The following is an 11661-nucleotide window of genomic DNA, read 5'->3' as shown; positions in this document are numbered from 1 at the left end:
GATTCCCACATGGGTCAGTGAGCTGTGTCGAGTTGAGCTACCAACAGGTGGAAGGATGGCTCAGTTGGTGAGAGCATGTGCTCCTAACAACAAGATGGCCTGTTCGAGATGGTGGGCTATGCCCGCATGCAACTGAATTCAGCAACTTGAGTTGAGCTGCCACCTGGGTGGCTCAGGGAATAGAGCGCACACTCTTAACAACAAGGCTGCTGGTTCAACTCCCACATGGGATAGTGGCTACGCCCACCTGCAACTAAGACTGAACTCGGCACCTTGAGCTGACTGCTGCCCAGATGGTTCAGTGGATAGAGCATGCGCTCTTAACAACGAGGCTGCTGGTTCGACTCCCGCATGGGATGTTGGCTATACCCACCCGCAACTAATTGAAAACAGTACCTTGAGCTGGGCAGTGCGACTGGACTTGGAGCTGAGCTTGCTGCGTCCTCCATAACTAAGACTGAAGGACAACAACTTGTCTGTTCCCCTTCCCCCGATTCCGCAACACTGTTCCCCTTCCCCAATTCCCCAATAAAATCTTAAAAATAAATACATAAATAAAAATAAAAATGTTTGTTCAATGAATGAATATTTATAAATTTGCAGACAACCAAGTATGTTCCAATTTGCAGTAGCAAATCCTACACATAAGCAATGTGTTCAGGGCACTACATTAAGCCCTCCGCTCTTCTTACTATAAATTGTCTTCTTAGGTAATCTCTTTCACACTTATGGATTCAATCACTACCTCTATGCTGATGAGGCCCACATTTGTACCTCTCCTTTGGGCTTCATATCTGTGCCTGTAACTTCCCCCTTGATGTCTTTAATTGGATGTCTTACAGGTACATGCAATTTGACATGTCCAAAAGTGAAAATGTCATCTTCTCCCACAAACCCTGCTCCTCTTTCGCGGTTCACTACCTCAGTAGATGACACAGCACCATCACCTGTTGCTTAAGTGAGACCATCCTTTTCCCTCATTCCCTTTATCGAATTATTCATCTGGATCTGTTGATTCCACTTAAGTATCTCCAAGTCTTTTCTTCATACCTACAGTCAGCTTCTTAGTCCAGCTACCATGATTCCTCTGCTGTTTAACTACAATAGTCTCCAAATAGCTTTCACAGCACCTATTTCACAGCACTCTTGCTCCCCCTCCAATCCATTCTCTATTTTACAACAATAGGATCTTTGAAAAATGCACACTTATTACCCATTCCCCTCTTAAAACCCTTCAATGGCATCTTATATGCTTAGAATAAAATCTAAAATCCTTCCCATGGTCTGCAGTATTCCTCCCACCTGACTGAAATCTGGCCTCCCTCTCCAACCTCAATTGGCCCCATTCTCCCCCTCACTCTAGGCTTGAGTACATACTGAGCTTCTTTTAGTTTCTTTCTTTTTTTTTGTTAAGCTGAGCCATCCTGCCACCTGTTGGCAGCTCAGCTAGGGCCGGGACTCAAACTGCTGTTGCTCAGAGCTTGCACTCTTGAGTGAGCTCTTAACCAACTGAGCCACTCAGCTGGCCCATTCTTTTAGTTTCTTAATGCACTAAGCTTTCTCTGGGCTCTGTCACCTCTGTCTGGAATGCTCCCTGCCTCCACTCTCAGCCTCCTTTAGGTCATAGATTAGATATCACTGGGGCTGAGATTCCTTACTTCTCGGGCAACTTGGGTCTTCTCCAAGTTTGGGAAGACCTCCTGCAGGGATCCTGCAGTTCCTTGTAATGTGCCCCAGACTCACATTATCTGATTTCCATGAGGGGGTAACTATTGCATTGTCGGAAAAGTCATGATGCATTGTTGCAATGAAAAACAGAGAAAAAATACGTCATGACTTTTCTGACTACCCAATACATTGTCTTGTTTATGCTGTAGCCCCTGCACCTGGTACAGGTCATATTAGGCATTGATGAATATTTGTTCAATGAATAGACAAATGGATGATTTCCTCTCCTGTTTGTTAGCTATTTTTGTTTTATGTGCTTTGAGAGTTATCTGCTTCTGTCCTTTTTTCACTTCTCTTTTGGTACCTTAGTTTTTCTCTGAACAATTTGTCTGGACTCCTTATATAGCATCAATATTAACGCTCTGTCATAATTAGCAAATATTTTCCTCAATTTGCTGTTTTGTTCTTACCTCTGAAGAAGCACCTTTACTGCCTCTAAACAGCCATGCATTGCTGGGAGAAGAGAGTTGAGAATTAGAGCTTTTCAGTGCATGTATAAAATGCTTCTTTCTTCCTGGCACCTGTCTCTGCCCCATCTTTTAGCTATGACTTACAGGAAGAAGTAATTCAATTAGGTACACTAATAAAAATTTAGCTGGATAAGTGGGAACGAAGGATGGTTTTACTGAACAGGTACATAGCCAGCACTGACTGTCTTGTCATTATGAGCGCTTTCATGGCAAATGTTTAATCTTAACTTTAACTCCTCATTTTTTATGCTGCAAATCCCTAATCTGCTTTTGCCCAGGAAATGTAAAACATTCTAACAGTAATCCGTGACAAAATAACCAGGAATTTAATTCTACTAAAAATAACTACAGTGGATAATAAAGATTTTGACTATCTGTTCCCCACTATTTTTGTGTAAATGACTCGGTGCTATTGCTTCAGAAAAGCAGGGGAGCTAGTCAAACAATTCGTGAGCAGAGAAACATTTTCCACTCACTTGCAAAGTTTTAAAAAGGATTCCTTGGTCACTGTCCACTGTAGCTAGAATAATTGTACGCATATTTCCTAAACTATATCATGTCACAGGTGTTGATTTTTAGGTAACTTAGAGTCTGTATTCTAATTCAATGTACTATTTAGAAGGCTAAAGATTCTTTTCTATCTGGACTCTTGAGCTCCTTAATATCCACTTCATCTTATGTCATAGCACTTTTGTTTTTTACTAATATAAAATAATATTTGAGCAAATAATTCAGAGTTAAGGATAATCACTCCAAACAATGACAACTATACCCCAAATTTATATTTGATATTATCACCAGATAAGTAAAATATACTCAGACCCAGATATTTAATTATAAGCACCTATATTTATTTAAATGGCTAGCAATGTGGTAGGTATTGCTCAGGAGATATATATATAAATAAATATAAATAATCTCTTTTCCTCTTGCCTTTAATAATAATGTGAAAATGATCATGAAAATAGCAGCAGCCAGTTCTATGCTCATGATGTGTCGAGCACTGTGCTAAGGGATCTATACACATCTGGCTCCTCAAACCCTATAACAACCTTGTGACATGGACATCATTGCCATCATTATCTTGCCAATGAGGAAACTTGCTCAAGAGACTAAGGTCTTTGCCCAAGATCAAAGACAGTAAGAAACAGAACCGGTTTACCATCTAACTAGCCTGGGGGGAGGGGGGGGGATAAGACAGCTATGCATGAAAAGTGAACTAATACAAGAAAGGATACATGTTAAGTACCAAGTGACATTAGCTTAAACTAAGTGTATGCCCAAATACTCCAAAGCTGCTCCTATTCCCTGCCCTCCGTTCCCTGTGGGTAATTCAAACTCAACAGAGCTCTTCAGTGCTGGGGCAGCAGGCCGCACACACACACCTGCCTCCTTGCACAGCTCTGGGCCATACCTGCCGTGTGCAGAGGTGTTCTGCCAATTTTGCTCTCTGTCTTCCAGGCAGCTGGGCAAACGGTGAGAAAATACTGGAGGATGGAAGGGTCACCTTCTCGGCTGGCAATGTGGAAGCTATTCCAGCCATCTTTGTTCTTCAGAAGTGGATTGGCACCATGTTCCACGAGGACCTGGATCACCTCGAGATTCTTCCTTGTGCTAGCCATCATCAGAGGAGTCCTAAGGCGAAACAGAACAAGCTGTTAGATGAAAGGGCATTGGAAGTGTGCGACCAGGTCTTCAGAAAATGCATATCCTCAGCAGAGACGGAAATCCTAGAAGATTCAGGAGTCTAGGAAGCAGGAAAGCAGCTTTGACTAGCATCTTCTCTGCCTGCTGTGAGGACCCTGGGTGAAAATGATTGTGATGTAGGCACGCCTAGTGGAGGTGGGTACACTTCTGAATTAAATTGTGCTGAAAAGGAGTTTGAAAAGAGTATTTGACATAGTACCTAGCCATAAGAGGAAGCACACATTGGTGAAGCAAATGAAATTGTGATTAGTTTCTCAATTGACTTGTGTCCACAACAATGGGAGTGAACAACATTAATATTAAGGGAGGTGGCTCTGGTCTTCCTCTTCTCCTACATTAATGATTTGGGGTAAGCCATTTCGCTTCCATGAGCTTCTGATTTCTCATCTGCAAAATGAGGGAGCACCAACTCCTGAGAAGCAAGGGTAGGTCTTGTTTTCCTCCTAATTTCCAGGGTTAGAACCCATGTCTGGCACATAGTGGGAGTTCACTATACTTGGATGACCCGTAAGGTCTCATCTAGGACCTGTCTTCTCAGATTACTATGACATTAGTGAATTACCAACTTTTTTTTTTTCTTTTGGTAATGTAATAATGATAGTGAATGAGAAAGTAAGAGGGACAAACCCAGGTAAATGAAAGCTGGAATCTTCAAGAAGGGCTTCATAGACGGAATGAATATTGAGCAAGGCAGGATGATTGGGAAAGCAAGCAAGATATTTTAGAAAGCCAAATAGGTGAGAATAGGCAAAAATGTCTCACTGTGACTACACCTCCCAAATGCATAATCAAATGAACCTCGTCCTTTAGTTTTTAGGAGCCTATTTCTTTATCGGCAGAATTGCTATGAGGAGTATCGAGGTCTTTGACTCTTGGAAGTATCTTTAGACCAATTTACCAGCAGTACAAGAAAATCAGTCTTGTGCTTAGTCACAGCCAAAGTGCAACCCTCAAAACACAACCAGGCCTCCTCACCTCCCCAGTATGCAAGATGCATTTTAACTGCTGTATATAGCTGTCTGCTGTGTTTCTTATTTATATCACATCAGGAATTACTTGCAGGAAGGAACTTCATTATGTTATGAATCTTAAGACGCCGGGAACCTCTAAGGAGCCCAACATAGTGAGTACTGAAAACAACGTAGACGTAACAAAATGTAATTGGTTTATGTGATGGTACAGGTGGGTACTTTGACTGTGGAGGTGGTTATGCAATGCTACACGTGTGTGTGTGTGTGTGTGTGTGTGTGTGTGTGTGTGTAATCTGGAGAAATGTGAATAAGCATATTGCTTGTAGCAATGTCAATTTCTTAGTTTTGTGCCTGTAGTTACTGTGTAAGATGTTAACTTTGGCGGAGACGAGGGAGCCTGGGACATGGGACTTCCCTGAACATTTCTTTGCAACTTACTGTAAACCTATAACTATTTCAAAAGAAAAAGTTAAAAGAATGCCATTGGTGACATTTAGCTAGATGTCCCCAGAATAACTTTGCTTTCTAGGGCTCATGCTATATGTAGTACAGACAATTCATTGTGTGAAAGATTATATTCTGTTTGATCATATTCTCTACTGTTCTCTGCTTTACAAAGGGAAGCAACTGCGTGAACCAAACAGTTAACCCCTAAGGGTAGGAACAATGTGCCCTCAGGGTAAGTTTGAGAAGCTATGCTGTAGGGGCAAGGTACACGGGAACCTACAATTCTGCGGGGAAATGGGGGAGGGGTGTTTTTCTGGAACTTCCGCCACCTACCAGTCGGCCTTCTTCAGGGAGTCGACCGCGGCTCCACGACCCAGCAGGTACCGCACGCAGTCCTGGTGGCCCATGGAGGCAGCTTCGTGCAGAGGCCGCTTGTAGTCTCGGTTGGCGGCCTCGATGTCCATGTCACAGGCCTCGGCCAGATAGGCCAGGACGTCCCGACGCCCGTGACGGGCGGCGCAGTGCAGGAGGGTGTCCCCGGCGGGTCCCCGGCAGCCAGCGCGCCCGGCTCCCTGCAGCTCCGCCCGCAGGGCGCACAGCCGGCCTTCTTGCACCAGTCTACAGAGTCGCCGCGGGTCCCCCGGCGCCACCATGTCCACGGGGCCCGAGCGGGGCATTGGAGCCCCCAGCTCTGCCCTGCGCGGGGTGGACCTACTGGACCCCGCCCGGGGACCGCCCCGCGCGCGGCCTGGCAAGGGGAGAGGCCGCGGTTCCCTATGCGGCGTGTGGTAAGTCCCACAGCGAACAACTTGCCTCGCGGGTCGGGGCGAACGCGCGCTTCGGGTGCGGGAGTAGCAGTGCTCGCGGACGCGCTGCTCATTTCATTTTGCTGCGAAACATTAGGTAGTGAGTGAGCTGCCGTCGAGTACCGCCCAGTGCCCGCCGGGACCCACGCTCACTCCGCGCCGCAGCAGGACCCGCCCCGGCTCTGAGTGCGGCCGGACGAGGAGGCCAGCGCGAGGCCCGCACAGGTGAGTGGCCCCAATGGGGGCCGGCTCGATGGCAGCTCCGTGCCCGCGTAGACACCAGTGAAGGAACCCGCCGGGAGCCGCTACCCGTATCTTCACCAGGGAGCCGCGGCCCTCGTGGATGAGTGAGGCCCCGCGCGTCCCGACCCACTGCCCCGCCCCGACCCAACTGCAGCCAGCCCCCGCCCTATCGCATCTTCTCCGTGGGTCCCCCGGAGCTCGGAGGAACTCTGGGAAAGTTTCCACTCGCCTCCTCACCCTAGCGGAAGCACGGGCGGGGCGGGCCGCTAGCGGTGGCCGCGCCCCTTCAGGGAGCACGTTGCGATTGGTTGCAGGGGCTGTCCGTCAGCGCGCCCTTCCTCTTACGTGTTCTGATTGGCCGCGAGAGAAGTCCATCAGCCCCGGCGGCGGGCTCTTCCCGGGGCTGCGGCGGGGCGGAGCTGTCAAAGGAAGTCCGAGGCCTGCTTCGGCTCGCGCTGCCCTGGGGACGCCGGAACTGGGAGGCCGGGCGACCCAGGCCCGGAGGCGACGGCGGTGGCTGGAGCCCCGGTCCGGAGGGCCATAGTGCGTGAGGCGCTGACGTGGCATGGAGCGCGAGCGGGGCCCTTCGCTGTGGACACTTAACCTTTTGGGGTCCTGAGCCGGGGTCCGGCCTCTCGAGGCGGGGAGAGTGTCCGCGGGGGTGTGGGGGCCCGGGGCCGGGGGTGTGGGGACCCGGGGCCGGGGCTGTTGGCGGCCGGCGAGCTGCAGAGGAGCGGCGGGGTGTGCATGCAGGAGGCTAAGGGGCGCCCCCACACTGCGTCCTTGCGCCGGGGAAGTGAGGAGCTCGTCGTTTCTTGGTGGTTGTAGGAGTCACGGGGGATGTGGTCTCAGCTGCCAGGAAGCCAGCATTTCCTTTTCTACTCTAGTGTTTTGACCTTGGGCAAGTCATTATTTATTGTGTTCTTTTGCCTCTTTCATTTGTAGCCTCCCTCCCCCTTACCTGAATATTAAGAAAATTAAGGTGATTTGGGAAGGCCTTAAGCTTGTGGAGGATACATTGAGATCTGAGCGAGCTCTGTGGAGTGATGGAGGGGATCTGGGTAGGTGTTGAGTACTTTTCTCTGATCTTTTTAGGTAATAGAACTCTTTTTAGGTACTTAAAACCTCTTGGTGTTTTCAGTTCCTTTAGAGATAAAATGGGAGTAGCTATTATTTGCCAGTTCTATAAACAGTTGCACTTTACATATTTTTTTTGCACTCTGTGGTTTACAAAGCACTTTACATTAATTACGTTATCGACAGACAACCCTGTAAGGCATCATCACAGGTGGAGAAATTGAGGCCTAAAGAAGTTAGTGATTTTGTCACCGAAGTATAGGTAATGAAATCCTAGGGAAGGAAGTATGGTGGCACCTAGTGAGTGTCTGCTAGTGCCTGGCTCTGTGCTAAAATAAATTAGGGAAGATAAAATGAAAAAAGGCCTCTGGTATGGGACTCTGAAAACAAGCCCATTTTACCAGTGAGCAGATTGAATCAGGTTAACTTCCTGAGTAATATGGATAGTCATTGAGACAGAGCTAGGTCCAGTATCAATTTTTCCAAAGTTTTTGTTCCGTTGTATCTTGCCACTTCGAAAAGAGGGAATGCATAAAAGTGCCTTGAAAGGCATGAAGTTTTAGAACATGCCAAGCATTGTTCCTTCTGCTGCTGTTGGAGTCAGTGCAAAAGGGAGTTGAAGCATCTGATAGCTTCACACTTTTTGCTGCTAATGCACTACCCCACCTCCGTCCTAATTACAAATCACCCCGCCTTCTCTTGCCTTATGCCTCCAGTTTTCCTATTTTTAAAAACAAAATTGAAATACATAGATGCACAGTAGGATAGAATGTTTTTAAAATAAAGATGATTGGTTACTTAACTGGTGTCAAATGCAACTCTGCCTCTCCTGTCTTTAGAAACGTATTTTGGTCTGTATCCCCCTTTAGATAACTAGATGATAATGTATGTGACTCTCTCTACAGCCCCTGTGATTTTCTGGAGCAAAAGCTTGGTGTACAGTAAGCTAACGGGGTGGAGCTATTCTGGGGTCTTGCTGATTTCCCAGATGGGCTGCTCATTTCTTTTGTGCAGGCTTTTGGAGTTCATGGTCTGGCCTTTACTGTCCCATTTCGCATGCAATCACGCTGGCATTGTGATTTGTTACTTGGCTTCTTTTCCTTTATCTTATGCTGTATTTCGTAGTTATGTATATAGCACTCAGTTGTGGTCTTTGGTATCATGATCGTTTGACATGTTCTGTGATCTGAGTGTGGGAGCATCAAACTATTGGTATTGGACTTATCACTCTAATTTCAAATTTGTTGCCGTCATCTTTTCTCTGCTTATCCTATCCCTCTATCCTTCCTGGGTTGATTTTATTTGAAGACTGAATTTGGTTCTGTCTTTGCCCTTCTAGCTGTGGAATCGCCTACTCCTAGAAGAATCTTAAAGCATCTCAAATGTTATGTCTCCAACTGTCATTCACATGCCTTTTGAGGACCAGTTTTATATTTCAAAGTACCCCCTGGAGCTTTACCTGGCATTCCACAGATAACATTAAAACAAAACAAACAACTATTTTCAAAACTGAAAACTTTCCTCCTCCCTTCACTCCAGGAAAAAGTGATTAAAACAAAAACACTGTTTCTCCTTTACTAATTAACATGAAATTATCATTAAATTCTAGCTGGAAATGCCAGTTATGTTTGTTCTTTCTCTTTACTCTTTCTCTTCCAGTCTTGTCAAAAAAGACTTACTGATCTTCATTTTCTCCTTCTCCCTGTTTCTGTTGCTGCTGCTCTCAGGCCTTTACCAACTCTTGCTTTGGTTAGTAAAGTGAATTTCTGCCTTGTTTTCCTGACAATCTTCGTGTTTACCCATCCTCTACCCTACCTCCAGAGTTACTGTTCTAATGTGTAAATTTGATTGTGCATTGACACTGCTTAAAAGCTCAGTGATTGTCTGAATCATCTAGAGCCCATTTTCCTTAGCATTATACACGTATTTAAGGACTTCTATTGTCTGTGCCTCCAAATTCCTTTTCCAGCTTTGTCCCCCATCCATGACCCTCTTGTCCTAATGAAACCCAACTTCTGCCACACCAATGCTGTGCTATTTCTCCGTGTTTTTGCACATATTGTTTCCTTTGCCATACTGAATCCTAGTCATCTTTCAAGGCTGAATGTTTCATAAAGCCTTTTTCAACTTTTCTGTTTACTTTTCTTTACCAGAGCACTTCACATGTGCATTTGTGTAGAACTTATATTGCCTTATGTACAGTAATTTGTGTTTGTTTTTGTAGCTGCCTTATGGGCAGGCTAAGTCTTACTCATTTTTGTATGTTCAGAGTCTAAAATATTGGGTTGTCGGAAAAGTCATGACTCATTTTTACAACGAAAAACATAGATAAAATACGTCATGACTTTTCCGGCAACCCAATAGCATTTGATACTAGAGATACCAGGAGAAGAAGCCCTCACGGTGTTTATAATGAATCTTGGACATAGTAGATACTTAAAAGTGGTGGTGGAATGAGTTGACAGTAGAAGCCTTTCAAATATATAAAAATATATTTTACTCTGTAGATAATGTTCATTTTCGTGTTTTTCCTTTTACTCACCATTCCTTCTTTTCCTTGTGGGAAGCATACACAGAGGAGCTCCCTCCATCCTAGTTTATTAAGTGAATGTGTCTCCAAAGCAGGGGCAGATGTTTGCAGGACATGAGGCGATCTAAGGACCGTTGAGCCTGAAGCCTAGACCTTTGGGGTTTACAAAGGAGTAGGCTGTGGCATTGGGGAAGGCCTCTGCACGAAGACTGAGTGCTGGGGAAGGGGCTATCTAGCACTGTAGTGTTTTCTCGTGCATTTGTTTATTTTAGAGTTAATGGGGACAAAGTATTTTGAAGTTTTTCCATTTTGAACCTACAAGATTTAGTGATATTTTTCTTATTGTTACATCTTCCAAATATTTGCTTTTTATTAAATCTTTGGTTATTCCATTTCACAACGATTTTAAAAGTGACCTAGAAATTAAACCTGAGGTCTTTAGAAGCTGCTTGAAATCTTTCTGGATATGGAAGGGAGAATGTTATAGTAGAAGGGACACTGGACATGGGGAGTCAGAAGACCTACCTTCTGTCACCTACAAGCAGTGTTGTGACTTCAGACAAGTCTTCTCTGAGCTCTGGTTTAATCATGGCACAATCGTAGGATTGTGCAAAGATCAAGTGAGAACATGTGAAAAAAAGCTATGAAGCAGTTAGGAGCTCTAAGATGGCATAGGGTTTCAAAGCCAAGGAAGACAACCTAAACTTCTTTAGAAGGAAGTGCTATAGTTGTGCAACTGTTCATTTACTCGACAGTTATTTATGGAGCAGTATTGTGCTGGGGTTGGGTGAGTTCCTCGCTCCTCTCTCCCACCAGACTGTAGAGCTTTTAATCCAGGGGTGGAAGACATATCAATACACACACAAACAACTATTAACAATACAATAATAAAATATACTCTAGTAGTAATAATAATTTGTACATGACACATATTAAACATCCATACAAATAGTTGTGATAGGGTGGTTTTATTGCAGCAGGCAAAGTGCTTCCTGGCTGGAATGAATACTTTCTCCTGTGCTGGGATTGGCGAGTAACACCGTTAGCTGTGTTTAAATTTTGCTGTTAAGTCTCACAGGTGGTAACTTGACCTGTGAAGTACCTGAGTCCTTGTAGTAATGGGCTACATTGCAGTGCACCTCCGCTGTCTCCACAGGAAACACAAGAGGGAAAGTATACTTGATGATCTTCACAGAGTTCCTCCGAGAAAGGTGAGAGGCTTGTGAGGAGCTAACAGATGAGGTTAGGTGACTCAGTGAGTTATCTAGATAAGTAAGGCTGCCCTCTGTGGTTCTTGTTATGGGCAACCTCTTTAGTCAGGTACCTTGTACTAGAGTGACTTGATTTTTTTTTTTAATAGTAATTTTTTCCTCCAGGAATTGTAGGAATTTATTATCTTCATTTTGTCATTTAGGCCTGTAACCTGCAAGTTTTAGAGAACTTTTTGGTAAATTAATGATTAGTAAAGTTAGGAGAAGATAGGAAATTATTTGGTATTAATTTCAAATGATCCAGGAATGGTTAGGGTAAGCTAGGCTGCTGTGACAGATGCAAACATGTAATGACTTCAAAATCAGAGTTCATTTCTCAATCCCATAACAATCTAAGGTGGGCCCAGGTTGCCGCAGTGTGTGTGTGTGTGTGTGTGTGTGTGTGTGTGTGTGTGTGGTGGGGAGCAGTGG

The 11661-nt window shown here is 45.0% G+C and overlaps 1 protein-coding gene across 2 annotated transcripts in view; it reads right to left on the bottom strand.

The window, feature by feature from the left end:
- Positions 1-6578, bottom strand: part of ANKRD16 (ankyrin repeat domain 16) — a 13338-nt gene extending 6760 nt beyond the window's left edge. The window contains exons 1-3 of one of the 2 annotated variants that reach the window (XM_019644549.1): positions 5657-6578; positions 3613-3833; positions 2139-2181 (exon numbers count right to left, since the gene is read on the bottom strand). In XM_019644549.1, the coding sequence (XP_019500094.1) occupies positions 2139-2181; positions 3613-3833; positions 5657-6000 (608 nt within the window). In that variant the 5' untranslated portion in view covers positions 6001-6578. The remainder of the gene's footprint in view (positions 1-2138; positions 2182-3612; positions 3834-5656) is intronic. The other variant, XM_019644548.1, reaches the window with a different exon arrangement.
- Between the last annotated feature and the right edge of the window lie 5083 nt (positions 6579-11661).

The sequence above is a fragment of the Hipposideros armiger genome, unplaced genomic scaffold (genome assembly GCF_001890085.2).
Source record: "Hipposideros armiger isolate ML-2016 unplaced genomic scaffold, ASM189008v1 scaffold_88, whole genome shotgun sequence".
Taxonomy (NCBI): domain Eukaryota; kingdom Metazoa; phylum Chordata; class Mammalia; order Chiroptera; family Hipposideridae; genus Hipposideros; species Hipposideros armiger.
Note: the sequence above shows the minus strand (reverse complement) of the source record. Positions and strands in the feature narration are given on the sequence as shown.